Source organism: Lolium perenne, chromosome 2 (genome assembly GCF_019359855.2).
Source record: "Lolium perenne isolate Kyuss_39 chromosome 2, Kyuss_2.0, whole genome shotgun sequence".
Classification (NCBI taxonomy): Eukaryota; Viridiplantae; Streptophyta; class Magnoliopsida; order Poales; family Poaceae; genus Lolium; species Lolium perenne.
Genome location: NC_067245.2, coordinates 54,384,648 through 54,403,803, shown reverse-complemented (window position 1 = coordinate 54,403,803; position 19,156 = coordinate 54,384,648). Strand labels below are relative to the sequence as shown.

Below are 19,156 nucleotides of genomic sequence, written 5' to 3'. Positions count from 1 at the left end.
CCGGCTCGGGAACTGATGGTGTAACTGTCTTCGAGCACGTCGGGACGCCGAGAGTAGCACACGTGTCGCCGTGCGCGCCATGAAACACACAGAGATGGTGGAGGCAGAGAGGAGAGGGGCGTAAAGAGCCTCTAGGGAGACGGAGCGGGTGTGTGCATGCGTTTGAAAAGCCGCCCAGGAGAAGGCCAACGACGGTGCTAGGCCATCAAGCTGAAGCTGAAGTGGAATCCTCACGCCGGTGGGCAGCGACGGGCCATCCAGTTTAGCTAGAGGGAAATCCTCGCGCCGCCAACCTACCACTTCGAGTGAAATCCTCAACCCGACGGTGGTGAGGAAGGCCCACCTATCTAGCAACACCTTATCATAATAGTATTTCTTTCTCCCGGCGCAACGCACGGGCCCTTTTGCTAGTCTATACCTAATAATAAAGCAAAAAGGGTTTCCGTCGTCCGTTTTTTCTGGACGAATTTGCCCTGCACAAACCCTCAAATTACCCACCAATGCCATTGTTAAGTGAAGATACCGGTTCGAAAAAATCCCACGCCACCGTCTTTCTATTCCCCAAATCGCCGCGAACCACCTCGGCGGTATCGCCGCCCCCATCAGGCCTCGTTCGGTTGGTCCCGACCCGGCCGGTTTTGGGCCGAAATCCACGTGGTTACACTGGTGTTGCCCCCCCGGGGATTAGATACCAGCCCGCGCCTGAGACGTGTTCGGTTAAACCACGCCGGTTTTTTACTCCGCCCGGTTTTGCCTGATTTCGGCGGTTTTTTGAAACGCTCGACTAGACCCGTGGATAGGATCCCGAGAGCGACGAAGCGGCGCTCCCTCTCGTCTCTCGCGATGGCGGCGGCGGCGCGTGACTGGAACGAAGGGGCGGAGGGGACGGCGGCGGCGACTTGACGGTGGCCGGCTGGAGGAGGAGAGATCCTCGACGACACGGACGCCGCCCTTCCTCGACACGGACGCCGCCACGGAGCCCGACCAAATCCCTAGCCGCAGGCTCAAGATCGGGCCCTTCCCCGCCTCCGACGCCGGCCGGTAGAAGGTAAACCATCTCCTCCTCCTCCTCCTCCAATCCACCTCTTCTTGTATAAGGCCTCGTTCGGTTGCAGAGAACGCCGGCCGGTAGAAGGTAATCCGATCAGTTCGTGTTGGTTGGTTTCGATCTGGCATGGATCTTGTCCAGGAACGTCCGTGTGCTGGATGGTTCCTTGATCTGGTAGATGTGATGCTTTGCTCAACAAGTGTAGAACAATTTTCGCTGCCTCTACAAGAGATTTTGTCTGTAGGAAATCATGCCGGTTGTGGGACTCGAAAATCCTCATCAGTTTGAATGCTAGATGCATTTTTGTCTACGTCTTATGGAATTACTAGCACAATGCTCAGGCATGATTTCAATTCTGAGCGCTCTCTTAAGGTACTGTATTACTGGAACAAATCTGAATATTTCTTAATGCTCTGTGAAAATTGGTAATCTGACTGTCTGGCGTGAACTTGTCATCTTCAGCAAAAGCTGGCTGAGATTTCTCGTTCAGTTCATTTTAAAGAAAATGTTGATTGCAAAATGTTCAGTTTCAGCACGAGGCAACCATATATATTAATTGAACAGTGGAATTCCTCTAGAAGAAAAATCCCGATAGTTGTATTTCTGTTGTAAGCTTCCTTCCGTGTGGTAAATGATCTACTCAACTTAACTTATTTCATCCTGTTCTATTTTTGGATCAGTTCTGATTTAGTTTGATACAGTACTGCACGATGTATGTGTGGGTTTTAGATCAAAGAATTGCTCTTGAATTACCATATTTTACAGCTTTAAGGCTCACAGTAGCTTAAATTTCAGACAATTCTTACAAAAAACAGTGATTTGAGATGTTCTATTTTGGTAGGCCTCAATATTTGTCTGTAAGCCCCTTGGCTTCATGGTAGAAAGCCGATCGACGTCGCCCCTCTCATATATGCGGTGTCCAAGCGAAAGAATTGGAAGGTGTCGCATGCTATGAATGGCGAGGCGTGGATTAGCAAAATCACTTTGGACGCTTCCTTCTCCTTAGACCACTTCTCACAATTTGTCGACCTTTGGTCCCTTATCTCCACCATCAACCTCACCCCCGAGGTGGAGGACGACATCACTTGGAGGCTTACCCCGAGCGGGAACTACACGGCAAAGTCGGCTTATGAACTACAACTTCTAGGGTCAACCGCCTCGCCCATGAACAAGACGATATGGAAGGCATGGGCGCCGCCCAAGGTTAAATTCTTTGCATGGCTTGCCAACCAAGGTAGAATTTGGACGGCTGACCGCTTAGCCAAACGAGGTTGGCCTAATTGTGGCCTTTGCCCCCTTTGCAAACAATGTACGGAATCCACCGAGCATCTTTTTGTCCATTGCCGCTTCACCATCCGCCTTTGGGGTCTCGTCAAAGATTGGTTGGGGCTCACCTCCCTCAATGCCACACAATGGGCGGGCTTGGATACGCAAGGTTGGTGGAATTTCATGGCGGGCGGAGGGATGCCACACCGCAAGGCAATGGCAACCATCACCTTGTTGGTATCATGGGAGGTTTGGAACGAGAGAAATGCTAGAGTCTTCCGCTCTAAGAGTGCGCCGGCACAAGTAGTCTTCGATAAGATTAGAGGCGAGGCCCGTCTTTGGGTGTTAGCAGGAGCTAAGAGCTTGAGTATCTTGATGCCGCGAGAGTAGTCCTTTTGTAATAAGATCCGGCCCCTTTGTAACCGCATGCTCTTTTCATGCCAAACCCTCTTCTTAATTAATAGATTGGGGTAAAGCTTTTGCCCCCGTTTCAAAAAAAAAATATTTGTCTGTACCTGTGTGATCTCATTTTATCTGTACCTATGTGATCTCATCAATATTTGTTCTATCTATGTTCTGCTGGAAGCATACTTTACAGAGTACATGTACGCTGGTGCACAACATGCCATGATCATCTTGTGCATCCTCCAGGGCAACTGTGATTGCTTGTATTTTTACAGGGTATTGTGCATTTTGCTTACATTTTTCTCTGAAATTATAGGTACATGATAGAGGAAAAAGGGCTAGAGTTCACATGAAGAACCTCCAGAGCAAGATAGACAAGGGTGCCGCGTATTGGATCAGTTTCTGCGTATTTACTGCGGAGAAGCAAAATATCTATTTGCTGAATTTTGTTGTGTTTTCCCTTAAAATTCGGATGGATCCAAAAGAAGACAGTTCTGGGATCTTTTATTATCAACTATATTTAAGTACAACTACGTAGTATTAAAATTATGTTGTTCTTGCATAGTTAAAGTTGGTGCCTTTTTTTCTCTTCTGTTTGTATTTTACTGCTGCTGGCTGACTGCTGTCGCATATACTGCTGCCGCATATACTGCTGCTTTCTGCATGGCAACTGAGTTGTTTGCTGCCTGCTGCCTGCCGTCCGTCGCATGTGATGCTTGCAGCATGCAGGGATTAACCGAATGGCAAAGAATAGCCGGGAACGTGGGGAGAGGGGCATTCGGGATTAGGGTGGTGGTTCGGGTTCACCCAAATCCGTGCGGGCATTAAACCTCTAGTGTAACCCATGCACTAACTCCATGCAACCGAACGAGGCCTCGCGGAGATGGCTGCGCACGCACGACGCTCGCCATCAAGGCAGCACTACGCACCGGACCTTGCACACCCTTCGACCCCGCCTAGCAAGTCGTACGTTGTCGCTCCCCTTGGATCCCCTCTACCTCCCGCTGGAAAGGCAATTTACACAAAAATAACCCAAAAGTGAAAGAAAAGCACAGAACGACCCTCCGGCGAAACTATTTCACCAATCTAACCCTTTTGTGTGGCGCCCCTTCCACGGGCGCCACACATGCCCATGTGGCTCCCCTCCAGCCGGCGCCACTGACCCAGCCGACGTGGCCCCCTCGCCGCTGAGCTGGTGCGCCCATCCGACGTGGCAGCATGTGTGGCGCTCCTCCCAACGGCGCCACACATGCACTTGTAATCCCCCAAAACATACTGTGAGACAATTCCTCTGGGACTTAGCCGTTTTGCGAGGCTCGATGTGTGGCGCCGATGCCACGGGCGCCACACTAGCATGTGTGGCGCCGATGCCACGGGCGCCACACATAGAGGCTCGCAAAACGGCTAAGGACTTATCGTCCGGAGCCCCTGTATGTTTTCGACCCAATAGTTCATATAAGTTGGCACGTGTGGCGCCGATGCCACGGGCGCCACACTAGCATTTGTGGCGCCAGTGGGAAGGGCGCCACACATTGACTTGTGTTAAAACCATGAAAAATCCTACCAAACTCCAACAGTTACGAGTACAACATTCGACACAACAAGTAGCAAATTCATGACATACACATATAACACTTCATAGGTCACATTATAGCACGTAGATTCAAACAACAAGTAGCATTACACACCATGGTTCGAAATGACATAGGGTTCACAAATCGATATTTATGAATATAGAGTTCACAACAACACGTAGCACATCCTAGTAGCGTCCTCGACGTGCCGTCCTCGCGGGCTGCTTCCGGATGGCCATCCTCTTCGTCCGCTGCCGTGGCTGCTCCTGCTGCTGCTGCTCCTGCTGCTCCTGCTGCTCCTCCTCCTCCTCCTCCTCCTCCTCTGAAGAGAACGGCTCGTCGTTCCTCATCCTCGACAAAGCTGATCTCCGCCACGGCCCCTCATCCTCCTCAGTGACAACCTTCTTTCCTCGGTTGACATAATCTTCTGGAGTGTACCGGTTTGGACCCTTGCCCCTTGGCTTCAACTGGTAAGCTGACCGTGGGGCTTGCTTCGAGGTACGCTTTGGAAGTATGCCTTGACTCAGAATTAGCTCGTCCTCAGGAATCTTCACAAACACGAACACATGAGATTACAAAGTTGAAATTAGTAAGAACATGTTTGACAGCAACAAAATAGTCCATACCTCCCGCTCTTCTGAAGAGGAAGATGTAGCGATTTCGGCTTCCCGGCAACCTAGCAAGCTGGCTAACCGCCGCATCTTTCGTGCAGTGTTCTGCGTCATCCCGTTCATGGTTACAAATCCACCACATCATAGTAGCGTACATTCAAAGTTGGTGATCATACCTTAATGAAATACCGCAACGGTCCGACAGGCTTGTCATCTGTCCCGCTCTGCTCCCAGATAACCTCGCACACCACCAATACCGCCGCTCCCAGACCTGCGACAAGCTTCGTCCAACTACGCACATAAGACATTTGGTTAGTACTTTGTCTAGCACACTACTGTAGGAAAATAGTACATAGAGCAAATCATCACCTGCCGGTAGAGGTAGGTAAGTGCCGCTGTTCCCCAACTCCAACGGTTATCCAACACCGTAAGCGCCTTCAGCCAACACCAATGGGCCAGCTTCCCCCCACTGTCAGGAAAGAGAGTCCTCGAAATCATGTACCATAAGTACACGCGGGCGTACGTCCTCCGAGTGTCCTCGTCGGCCTCTTCCGGGCATTCTCCAAAGTTAGTCCTGATCCATTCGAAAGACGCGCCGGCGGGAGCTCTCTTCTTTGGTTCTGTTGGCAGCGGAGGAGCCATGCCAATAAGCACCTGCATCTGCTCGCGCCACCCATCAGAAGCTGTGTTCATACACAGTGGCTCGCCCTGAATAGGTAGTCCAAGGATCATGGAAACATCCTGGAGAGTAGGGGCCATCTCGCCGGCCCTCAAGTGGAAGGTGTGAGTCTCCGGCCTCCACCGGTCGACAAGGGCGGTGAGTGCCGAGGGGTTCATGAGTGGCCCCCCACGGCTTACAAGGGATATGAACTGGAGAAGACCGGTAGGCTGGATGAACTCCGTGTACCTCTCGTCATACGGTATATCCGCTGTGCCATGGTAACGAATCTTCAAAGGTTGAAGATCCGTTCCCTTCTCCGTCATATGAACAGCCCGGTGCACCCTGTCGTACTCTTCATCCAGAAGCCACACCATCCTACATGTATGAGCAACACATACAACATATTATGAGCCATTCATACCAAATATGAGCAACACATACATGAGAATATATCCAAATAAGCCATCACACATACATTCCTAACAAATATGAGTTATTCCATCAAGAATACTAGGTATATGTAACACATTTGAATGCATTTGCTAGGCAAATATTAGACATTTCAACACATACATACATAGAATTTGAACAAATCTAGGGTTCATATCCAAATCCACTAACATATCTAGGGTTCCTACACATACACATTCAACACATACATACCCATTTCAACACATACATAGCCATTTCAAACATCTTTGGTTCAAACACAACCAACATTTCAACACATACATACATAGGATTTCAACACATACATGTAAAATTTCATATCTAGGGTTCCAACAAATCTTTGGTTCAAACACATATACTACAATGTAGATTCCACCAACATAAATTTCTACATATCCAAATCCAAGAAATCTACCAAATCTAGGGTTCATACCCAAATCTACCAAATCCACCAACACTATTGGATGAATCGGAGGGAATCGAAGGGGAATACCTTGAGGAATGGAGGAGGAAGGAGTTGGCCGGATAGATCTGATGATTCCTTGGTTGATTTGGTGGGGGGGCGAAGGGGAGGCGTGCGGCGGCGGCGGTTGGGGAGGAGAAGGAGAGAGGAAGAGAAAGAAGAAAGAAGGGTCGGGCTGGGCGCGGGCGCCACACTTAAGTGGATGTGTGGCGCCCGTGGCATCGGCGCCACACATGCTAGTGTGGCGCCCGTGGCATCGGCGCCACACATCGAGCCTCGCAAAACGGCTAAGTCCCAGAGGAATTGTCTCACAGTATGTTTTGGGGGATTACAAGTGCATGTGTGGCGCCGTTGGGAGGGGCGCCACACATGCTGCCACGTCGGATGGGCGCACCAGCTCAGCGGTGAGGGGGCCACGTCGGCTGGGTCAGTGGCGCCGGCTGGAGGGGAGCCACATGGGCATGTGTGGCGCCGGTGGGAGGGGCGCCACACAAAAGGGTTAGATTGGTGAAATAGTTTCGCCGGAGGGTTATTCTGTGCTTTTCTTTCACTTTTGGGTTATTTTTGTGTAAATCGCCCGCTGGGAAACGCGGCCGCAGATCCCCAAATCCTCAATTCACGATACAAAATTTCTCTCCGTGGAATTGGATTCTGAAATTCCTACTCCCGATTAGATGCTACATTTTCGCGTTGGCTCAAGCGTCTCCGGCGGCTCAGTCACCCTCCCCACGTCGTCCCGTGGCTCGCTACTACAGCGCCGCCGCTTTGCTCCGGAGCAGCTGCGAAAGGGCGGTGAGGAGGTCACGGCGAGACCCCACGCTCTTCAGGTGAGGGCGTCACGGACTGGCGTCGTGAGGCAGCACATACGAACGTCGTGACGGAGGGGAGGAGGATGATCTCGAGAAAGTGACCCCACTGATGGAGTGGATGGTGGCGACTGGTGAAACTCGGTATCTACTCCGGCGGTGTCTAATGCAAGGGATACATGAGCAATAAGGCATGCGTTGACTTGCTGAATGTGTGCTGCAGCTGCTGACGCCCAACAACGACGGAGCGGCCGGCACGCCCAAGCATCAGAGCTGGGGAGCGAGCGGCGCCGAGCCGCTGAGCGCCAGAACACGAACAGCCGGCGGCGTGGAGTGCTGCCACGGTGGACTTTCGTCTTCAGATCGCGAGGCCAATGACAGACGTGGTTGCCACTAGCTCCTTGAGAGGCAGAGGAGAGATTATCTTCTCTTTTTCTTTTTTATCGAAAGCTAGAGCTGTTTTTTTATCTTTTTTTTTTAGATTTCAGATTTTAAGCTTACGGATTGGGCCGAAGCAAAAGGAATTCGGCTGCATATAAGAACCTATTTAACCGGGAAATGTACATGTCTGACTCTCAGGAGAGATTTATATAAACCATCTTAAAGTTCTTTTTTACACTTTTATGTTCTCCTAAACCATCTTAAAGTTTTTTTTTACACTTTCATGATCTCGTAAACCATCTTAAAGTTTTTTCCAGGTAAAACTATCTTAAAGTTACCTAAATAAAATACGCACTTCATTTTCATTATAACAGAGAAGAAGTTTTTTTGTTCTAAGAAATCTATTTTCATAATATAAAAACTCAAATTAGACACTAATAACTAGATGAAATAAATTTAACGATCCAAATTAAAAAAATTATATATAGATACAATATAATGTTCGTCTAAATTGATAGCTAGAGATCTTGATGAAGCCAATAAGCAATATAAGAATAAATGATACAAGAGAAAATATTATATTTTAGCTTCTATATAAATCTGATTAATATTCATCGCATTGTGCATGATAGAATAACCACATTAAAGTAAAGACATAGTTAAAAACAAGATGTATTTTATATTTGTAGAAATGCACCTACGTTTATATAGTGAAATTCATAGTGAATTGGTGATTTATCAAATATTTAGTTAATAAACCGTAGCAAGGCACGGGCACTTTTGCTAGTCTCTAATAATAAGTTATGGATTGGTGGTGTTGGTAGGTCAAAAAAACCGATTAATTTTTCGTCCGTCAAATAAACCGATCTGAAAACCTTTGGTACGTCAAAAAAAAACCCATCTCTCATCGTTCCTATGTTTCGTCCCGCGAGAGAAAACCAGTTAATAAATGGACGTCTTTAACCCTCAGTCGACTGAGGCATAAGTTATGTCTCAGTCAACTGACGTAATCTTTTTTGTTATTTGTATTTTTTGTCTTGGGCTGTCCAGTTAACTTTGTTGGGCCAGTTTTGTTATTGGGCTTCTTCAGAAACAAAAGCCCAACTTGAAGCGTACGAAATCAACAACTCCCAGATCTCTCTCGATCATCAGAAAGGACGATAAAAATTACAAAAATGCCCCTGACAATTACCAGAAGCAGTAAATAACGCAACGCAACGCAACCACTCCCAGATTCGTTTTTCTTTCTTCCACCTCCGGCTAAACTACAGGAAGAACAATGGATCAAGGAATCTGACAGAGGGGAAGTGTTCTTGAAGAAATTGGAACAATGGATCAAGGGAATCAGGCTTACCATGGTAAATCTCTCTCGGTCTGTCTTTCTGGCCAAACTCTGACGACCTGATGCATTGTCTTACCAAGGTTTTAACCTTGCTCAGCCCCTTTCCCCCAAAAATCTTGCTAAAACCTGATTCATCCTTGGTAAGTTCTTGAAGAAAACGAACCAAACTTGATAAAACCTGATGCATCAAGAACAAAAAGAGGGCAAAAACCTTGCTCAGCCCTTTCCCCAAAAAAAAATTGCTAAAAAATGATGCATCATTGGTCAGTTCCTCAAATTTCATTAACTGCTAATAGCTGACATCTTAAATTTCATTTGCAACATATTCGAATTTGGAGGTTGATTTCATAATAGGAACCCAGGTAAACAGCACAAAAATGGCTTCAATTTTTATAAAAACAAATTTGTATCAAATTTCATATACTGAGTTCAAAAAATCCAACACTGCATACATTTTCAGATACCCAAGTACACATACCTGGAGGATGGAGGAAGCAGTAGCAAGAATTATAGCAATTTCTGCCCGAATCAGGTACCTCTTCTCCGAATGAACTTATGCATGTACCTGCATCATACCTGCAAAATATACAGTATCAAAGATCATATAATCGAGTACGTGCATTCAAAATCTGATATCATGTAATCTAATAGTTCAGACTCGATGGTCGTGAGTATGCAAAATCTACATGTTTGTCCTGAGCATGCCTCCTTGCCCAAAAACCAGTCTTGCTAAAACTACATATGTCTGACCAAATGCAAGCATGTACATATCCAAAAAAATCTCCTCTACAGGCTACTATGGTTATGATGAAATAATTATACCTCACAATAGCATGTTGTACACTTATTACAAGCGAAAAAAATGCCCGTATATATATCTCCCACCAAATGCAAGCATCTACTTATCCACCCAAAAAATGCGTTTGCACTTCTTCAGACGGAAGTATTTGCACATAGCACAATATACTGAGCCTTACCAGCAGTATGAAAACAAAGAAAAGCATGCAAATGTGAGGTATTTATTGCAAGACTATATAAGTTGTTTACTTATATAAGCATGCAAATATCTGAAAAACACAAAAAATGTTTACTTCTTGTATTTATTCCAAGACTATATAAGTTGTTTACTTCTGCATTAATTATCAAGACTATGATGGGAGTATATGACTGTTATTTTTCCATGCAGAATAAAATTGAAGCTCACACAGCAAGCTATACTTTGAACAGCAACTATGTTAATATGCAGGTAAGTTTGATTTACTTTCTGACCTATATATCAAAACATGAATTACAAATCAAACATTGTCAACTTAATGTTGCTTACATATGTTTTAATGAACTTGATGTTTAGACTAAGACACCAGCATGGACATATGACTACAACTCAAAGGAAGCTGAACAAGGTGACCTTGAAGATTGCTATGACGTAAGTTGTTCCATACTAACTTTAGTACATAATGTGATCATAAAAAACATTGAAATATGGGATAATGGGATGACAAATGGATTAATGACTTATCTGAAACTAAAAATGCAGATATCCTTATCACAAGGTAATGGTATGTCCTTCACGGAAATGTTGTTGTCTGTCGAAGCACCATCAACATCACAGGTAAGAAGCAACATACATAGCGCAGCGAAAATGTTGTTATAAGAAAGTTCCTGGTTGTTTAAACTGACTATTATTGTAAAAATATAAATTTGCAGAGCTATTTACAAAGAAATTTCAATGGAATGGGAGAGGGAATGGGTTCAGAGGTAAAAAAGATAACTGTGACTACAAATTAGCTGTGGATTATCTTTAGTTGCATATTATAGATAACAAAAAATTGAAAAATTGTGCAGAACAAGACATTTATGATAACTGGCAGATATGCAAGTTCCCAGTCTACGCTCCTAGATGTACAAGAAGAAGAAGAAGAAGAAGCTTATGAGCAACCAGTATTTGGTGATGAAGATGAAGAATTAGCTGAAGATGAGACAAATATTGGAAATGAAGATTTGCCGAATTATGGTTCAGATAGCTACTACAATTGGCAATTCGATGACAATGAAAATCAGAATAATGATCCAGTACATAATGAGCAGCATATTCCAGAGGAAAATAATAGTTTCGACAAAGAAACTCACAATAATAAAGATGGTGAAGAAGCAGCTATGGAGATGCCTGAAGGAGTGGAGCAGCTAACTCAAGAAGATACCGTATTTTCCTTGAAAATGAAAGTGTTGTTGCAGCATTACAAGCTAGTCAGGAAGTTACTGGGCATCATGCTCCACACTTAAACATGGTATTTAACACTGAAGAAGAAGCCTATAAATTTTACAATGAATATGCTTCAATTTGTGTATTCTCTGTGAAGAAAGCGTGAAACTACAAAGGCAAAAATATTGGAAATGCTATTGGCACGAGAAGAACTTACACATGCAGTAAGTTTGGCAAAGTAGTTGCACCTGAGGTAATTGAGGAAAGGAAGAAGAGGAGACAAGAGAGAAACCAACAGAAAGCTGGTTCTGGACCGCCACCTAAAACAAGAAAAAGAAGAAGAAATGTAAATCCTGTTTCAGGTTGCAAAGCCAAAATGGTGGTTACACTAAAAGGAGACAAGTGGGTTGTGACAAACCTAGAGTTGCACCACAACCATGAGTTAAGTCGCCCTGATGAGAGCAAATTCCTGGCATCCCATAGACATATGACCGATCAAGAGAAGCTCTTCATTCGCACTTTCACTTCTGTGAAGATTCCAGCACGAAAGATAATGGCAATACTCACATACCTGCGAGGAGGAAAGCCAAAGAATGTTCCTTACAACAAGAAATATGTGAGCAATGTCATGACTGCAATCAGATTAGAAGACATCACAAATGATATGATGAAAGTTCTATCTTATTTTAGGCAGAGGCAAGAAGAAGACCCAAGGTTCTACTATAATTTTGATCTTGGAGAAGGGAACAAGGTCAAATGCATTTTTTGGTCTGATGGATTTTCTCGACACATGTATGACTTATACGGAGATTGCCTTAGCTTTGACACAACATTCAAGATTAACAAGTATAACCTCCCATTTGCTCCTTTTGTCGGAGTGACAGGACATGGCCACAACTGCCTATTTTCTTGTGCAACAATCAATAATGAACAAGCAAGTACCTTTGAGTGGCTATTCGAGGAATTCCTCATATGTATGGGAGGGAAGCATCCTGCAACAATTATCACAGATCAAGATGCTGCAATGGCAAGAGCAATAAATGAAGTTTTCAAACAATCTTGTCATATAAACTGCTTCTTCCATATAAAGAGAAAGTCGGAAGAGAAGTGTGGAGGAAGCTTTAGTAAAATACCAAACCTTCATGCAGATTTCTCTGATATTCTGCGCAACTCACTGACTATAGCTGAATTTGAGCATTTGTGGCCAGAAATGATTTCCAGATACAATGTTGGACACCTGAAATACTTGAAAATTATGTGGGAAAACAGAAAGAAGTTTGTCCCCGTTTACTTCAAGCATAACTTCTTACCTTTCATTCACTCAACTGCAAGAAGTGAGGGCACTAATGCAATCTTCAAAGACAATGTAGGGTCTACATATAGTGTTATCAGCTTCTTGGGTGAGTACCAGAAAATATCTGAAAACATAGAGGAATTGGAAAGAGAACAGGATTCAGTAACAAGGATAACAGAGCCAGACTATTGGGTGCGTAGCGAGATAGAACTTCAAGCTGGTCGCATGTACAACCGGAAGATATTCTATCGGTTCCAAAAACAAATAATGTTCACAACAAAATTGCATGTTCAGGAGGTTCAAAAGTTTGTCAGGTATGAGGTCTACAAGACACCTATGCTACAACTGCAAGATTTCAGGTCCAGAAAGTACCTTGTTTCTGTAAACCTACAAGCACAAGAATTCGCCAGCATATGCTGCAAGTTTGAGAAGGATGGCATAATATGTGCACATATACTGAGGGTCCTCATCCACCTTAACTTGTCAGAGCTTCCTGAAAAGTACTACATCAGTAGGTGGAGCCCAAAAGATAGAAAATACATGAGAGATAAGCAGTCCATCCCAATAGATCTAACAACAAGTAACAAACATCTGAGATACTGCGTGCTATCTAGGAAATTTTGCAATATTTCCTCGGAAGGAGCTGTGACTGAAAGGAAATACTTGTTCTTGCTGGATGAAATCAAAAGGATAGAGGACAGACTAGATGAAATGACTCAAGAAGATGAAACTGCGGAATTCCAGAAAAGAGGAAAGGGCAAACAACCATGTGCAACCAGTGAACAACAAAAAACAAGTGAACAACAGCATAAAGATGGTTTCCGTGATAACCTACAAGATCCTGATGTTGTTCCTTCGAAAGGACGTCCAGAAACTTCTAAACGACAAAGGACATTCGTTGAAGAATTGATGTCAAAAAATCAAATTACATGCAGCCACTGTGGTTCGCATCAACATAACATTGCTACATGTACAATGAGGCACATACCCAAGTCATTTTTTGAGAAAAGTGTGAAAACCAGCAACAAGAAGACAGCGGGTAAAAACAAAACATTAGCTAAAAAAAGAGCAATTATAAAGTATTTCCTATGTTTATAATGTTTAGAAACTAATTGCTAGAGAATTTTCATTTTGTTGCAGGTAAAGCTGATGGTGAGAATACAACAAAGAAGCAAACACAAAAGAGAAACCAGGCGAAATCAACAGGCAACATGAAGAAGACATCGTCAAAAAGCTAGGGGAAAACATGCCTCTAAAACAGCAAGCTGGAGATTTGTGTGAAAAAGATTCTAGCTATTTATTGATATTGTGAAGTAGATTCTAAACAATGAATCTGAGATACTGGATCAAATAAATGTAATAGTACTAGTCATACCTGGAAAAAAGCTTCTGCATTTCTTCTCTGTGTCAGATTCTGATATGTCTTCTGCATTTCTTAACAAAAGCTTGTCATACATGTCTTTACTTATGAAAAGTGAAAATATGCAGCTGTCATGGTACTTATAGAAAAAGACAGTAAAGCAACCAGAGGCTGTTTCCGCATGTCCAGAAAAAATTAAAACAACACTCAAAAGGTGTGAGATAACATGCCATGTTCTCCGATAACAGGGCGACAGTAAAACATTGTTCTCCGATAACACTCAAAAGTTCTGAGATAACATGCCATGCTCTCCGATAACAGGGCGATAGTAAAACGTTGTTCTCCGACAACACTCAAAAGGTCTGAGATAACATGCCATGTTCTCCGATAACAGGGCGACAGTACTTATATACACATCTCTTTGAATTTACATAAGAGAAAGAACAAACAACAAATCATTAACTGTTTCGAGCACTGTGGTAGTCACTTTGGGAGTATATTCACAGCTTATGCAGCAATTTTGTTTGAAGTTCACCATTTCCATGTTTTCTTTTGATATTCTTCTCCTGACAATAACAAAAACACAATAAATTTAGTTCTAATAAAAATCATTAGCAAACAACTGTAATATATTGACCTAAAAAGATAACACTATACCTATGAAGAAAACTGAATGGCTAAATTTTTTGCATCATTCTCAACATTGTAGTCGCACATAAAGATGTCATGAGCATATTTCATACGAAACGCCGTGATGTCCAAATGAGAAAATGAGCACTGAGCAGGATTCCTAGCAGTAAAGAGTTCCAGATACTTCATGCTGAAAATTCCACAATCATTCCTGCGGCAAAGACAGACAAAAAGAAAGGCAAGATGAATAGAAGCACAACATCTAAAAATGCATAAAGGAATCAAAGAAAGTGCCACAAGAAAAAACAATGCATACCCATTCCTTTGCTTAGGTACATTTGGATATGCTAATCCAAAACTGTTGAAGTCCAACTTCTTTAGCCCGGCCTCGTTCCAGGTTGCCTTGAAGTTTTTAATCCGTTTCATCCACAAAAACAATGATAGCTAGTATTACTAGCAAGAGGCAAAATTCAGGAAAGGATTACGAAAAAAGAAACTACAGAAGAAAATTGTTATTACCAGCAAGTTTGCAACTTTCTTCTGATAACTAGTTTCTTGAGAATAATATGAATCTAGGAATATGAAGTTGCGATATTTGATGTCAACCATGAACACGAACCAATGATCATCAAACACACTAGGAAAATACAGCTGGAGCATATAAAATACAAAATTAGATAAGCTAGAATAATAGAAACAACAGATAATGAAATTTGGGATCATAGAAGAACAAAAAAATACCCCATCTGACAAGTGCAATGATCTGGCTTTATTTGATAAGGTGAATGATTCTACTGCTTTCTGTTTCCAAATTATCCTAGTTTCTTTATTTTTCCATTTTTCAAGAAGATAATCCTGTTTGAGAGATACAAAACTGAAACATAAATGATTTACCCTTGTACAAGTAAACTGAACAACAGATACTAGTTTCAGCAAAAAGACTTACCGAAGTAGTATTGAAGAAGAAATGCTTGTTAGATTTTCTAGGATGCTTGTCTCTGAATAATTTGCGACATAATGCATTCATTAGCCAAGCCTCAACCCAACCGTTCACTTTCATTGAGTTTCCTAACTGCAACATGGATACTCTAATATTATCAATGTTAATTGCCCATATCCTGCAAGACATTAAAAATCAAAAGTAACTTGTTTAGAGAATGCAAACTGAATAAAAAAAATATTATAGAAATAAACTTACAATCTATCAGGTTCTACATCACACAGAGAAGTGACAGCTTCCCAATTTTTTTGCTGAAAAGGTTGTACTGCCACTGCGGGGTTGGGTTGACATCAAAAGGTGAACATATGTACTTGCTGCGTTGTGGTATTCGTTGCGGAAGCACATTTTCTTTCCCATGCCATGAGGAACTCCCAAGTGACAAGCTAGTATTATACAACTTTTCTGCTTCATCATTCATAGTATTGCAGTTCTCTTTGAATGATTTTTCACCCAAAATCTGAACCTCTGTTGATGATGACTCCTGAATTACAAAATTAAACAACATAATCACATACTAAATTGCAAAAAGTGCAACTACGAAAAGCTATAGTCATGACTCAGTTGCAAGTGTTGTTGCAACTCGAGAATTCATAGGTTGCGAGACATTTTGAAACTTAACAGAGATAATAGGGAGTTGGAAGTATGCTTGAAATTGGCATATTATTTGACTAAGGTTGCCAATCCGAGTTGCGACTAAGGTTGCAAGTAATGTATAAAAGACAGCCAGTTGCGACAGGAGTTGCAATTAAGATAAGTTTTACAGATGCCAATCCGAGTTGCGACTAAAGTTGCAAGTAATATATAAAGACGGATAGTTGCGACAGTAGTTGCAATTGAGATAAGTTTTACAGATGCCAATCTGAGTTGCGACTAGGTTTAAAGACGGACAATTGCGACAGGAATTCCAATTGAGATAATTTTTACAGATGCCAATCTGAATTGCGACTAGGGTTAAAGACGAACAGTTGCGACAGGAGTTGCAATTGAGATAAGTTTTACAAATGCCAATCTGAATTGCGACTAGGGTTGCAAAAACTATCAGTTGCAACATGGGTTGCAAACTCGCTTATTTTGGCATTTGCAACTCAGGTTGAAACTATGCAACCTGAGATAGATATTAGTCCAAGTGGTGACTAAGGTTGCAAATTAAATGTTTACACTTGCGACTGTGATATATAAACCTAACAAGGCTATACGCGATATATAAAATCAGTCAGTTGCGACATGGGCTACAAACTGGGTTATTTTTGCAGTTGCGACTCAGGTTGCAACTACACAGGTTAGTATTGCACTTTCAACTGAAGAAAAATGGTAATGATAAATAAAAATAGAAGACATGTATTTGATGATGTGCATACCTTGCCAAAGTTGTTCAATATTTGCTTGACAGGACTCTTGCTCATTGAGCTGGAATCATAATTCTGATTCCCTTCAAAAAGCCTACGGCCAACAATTGAAGCTCTGTTGTAGGTCTGCATTATTATAGCAGGAAAAGAAAGGAAAAAAGGAAGAATATATCAAAAATCACTATTATCTTTTTATAAAAAATTAGAATAGTTAGAATAAAAGAAAATACAAGAATCTCACAGGTATTGATTTATATGAAGTGTCATGTTGATCCACGGAATCTATATATCTGTCATGTGTTTCTGGTGAAACCTAGAAACAAGAGAAAAAGAGCAAAAGTAAATACTTAGAAAAACAAAATTTGCTCCACCCAAAACTAATATTTAAAAGAACAAAAGTAAAAAAACAACTTACAAGATCTATAAAATCATGACCCAATATCGATGGCCATCTTGGGGAGTTGGTAAGACCAGTAACACTAGGCTGATTTTGTGCACATTGAATGGTAGTGTCACATTGGGAAGTGTCAATTCTCTGATGACAAAAATAATATAATTTAAAACAACATAAATAGGAGACATCAATTAATACAAGTTAACTGAAAAAATCTGGAAGTAGATTGGCACCTCTGGTGTACTATCTATCTTGGTAACAGAATGAGTGACAGGTTGTTTGATTGAACATGTGCTGCTCAAATCCTTCTTGCAGTTCAATATAGCTAACTGTGGATTTGCAAAATGATGAGAAAAAATATATTACAAAAAAGATAAAAATGTAAGAAAAACAGACTTTAAAATAATAAAAAAGGCTATACAAAATTACCTCAATCTGCTTATTATATGCGTAATCATTCATACCAATTGGACGAAACAATTCAGGCTCTTGAATTGATTTGCCCACCATCCTCATCTTCTAACAACCTAATTGATATTCCAGTGTCATTCCAATAGTACTTGTGTCGTGCAATCTGTAGATATTCTCCTCTATTTTCTGTAAAATATGTGTTTCGATATAAGCATTCAGAGCAATGATAAAAAACCTAATTATATATGAAGTAAAATCAAATAAACAAATGGTTTTTAGCTAATAAAAAACAAGAATAAATCAAAAAACAGTACCAAAGTTCTGAATATTGAGAGCATCAACATCCATTGATCTGCCTGCCTCTTTTTGATCCGTGTTTTCTTGAAGGATGCCACAGTGTTTTAGTTGGTGTGAAGTATGCTGTAATTATAATAAAAGAAGTATGCTGTTAATGACGCCACACAAATTTCATAGACAAAAATAAAGTACAAATCCAATTCTAGAACACTTATTTAATAATTAAAACATTAATACTGAGTGTTCAGATGGTATGAATGGCATAGTAATGTCCTGCTATGGGAAAGCAACAACAACATGGGACAAAAAACAAAGTGAAAAAGAGCCAGCATGGGGAAAGAGTCTTTCCACAGGAGCTTGAATTGAATATTACACATACAAGTTGATACTGAAACGAGTGTAGAAACTACTAAATTTTAGAATAAAATAAGTTGTGGGACTGTATAATTTTACCTGGTCAGTATTAGTTGTGTTGAATCCATTGAATTCTTCTTGTTCTTGTTCAATACATTTTTTATTCAAATCCATCTTTACTGACGTTACTGAACAAAATCAAAAAAAAACAGTGGATTAAGAGAAACTTCATGAAAAAAAAACAAAATGATATTATCAGTAACTCATTAAAAAATAAATTGAAAGTAACTATTGAAGATTTGCAATGTACCTTCTTTTACACCAACTTTTTGAGTGGGTCAGTTAACTTGTCGAGAAGATAAATCATCATCAATTGATGCTCTCTCTTAATTAATATTTGCGGGCAGCATATATCCAAGACTTGCTGAGTGGACAGGTTGGGACACAATATTTGCATTTCCAGGTATATCCTTCATAGATATAAGAGAAAACAATCAAAAAGGAGAGTATGTAAGAGACACTCCAAAAAAATGCTTTGAACTAGTTTTCATTTGCCATTCTACCTTGAATGGTACATTGTGTTCCTCAAAACTCATGTTGGCTGTTTGGGAATTACTTGAATGCTGTGAAGTATTATTCAATACTATTTGTCTCCTTTTCCTATGATATAAAGCACCCTCTATACAGAACCAAAACAGATAAAAAATGATGTTACTCTTAACAGATAAAAATGAAGTTATTATTTGCAGGAATGAATGATCCAAAAAAAAGAATACATGATAAAAAATCCTAATTAAAAATGACAAAAAAATTACCATCGCTAGCTATTTCTTGGTCACTAGATGGCAACTTTTCAGTAG

General features: G+C 41.6%; 1 protein-coding gene across 1 annotated transcript; it reads left to right on the top strand.

The window, feature by feature from the left end:
* The first annotated feature begins 7,152 nt into the window (after positions 1-7,152).
* Positions 7,153-13,742, top strand: LOC127328585 (uncharacterized). The gene is made up of 14 exons (XM_051355177.1): positions 7,153-7,305; positions 7,508-7,654; positions 8,937-9,023; positions 9,468-9,539; positions 10,194-10,253; positions 10,359-10,433; positions 10,545-10,619; positions 10,715-10,765; positions 10,879-10,909; positions 11,028-11,209; positions 11,746-12,338; positions 12,465-12,731; positions 12,819-13,543; positions 13,645-13,742. The coding sequence occupies exons 1-14, from the start codon at positions 7,153-7,155 to the stop codon at positions 13,740-13,742; spliced, it is 2,616 nt and encodes an 871-aa protein (XP_051211137.1).
* The last annotated feature ends 5,414 nt before the right edge of the window (positions 13,743-19,156 follow it).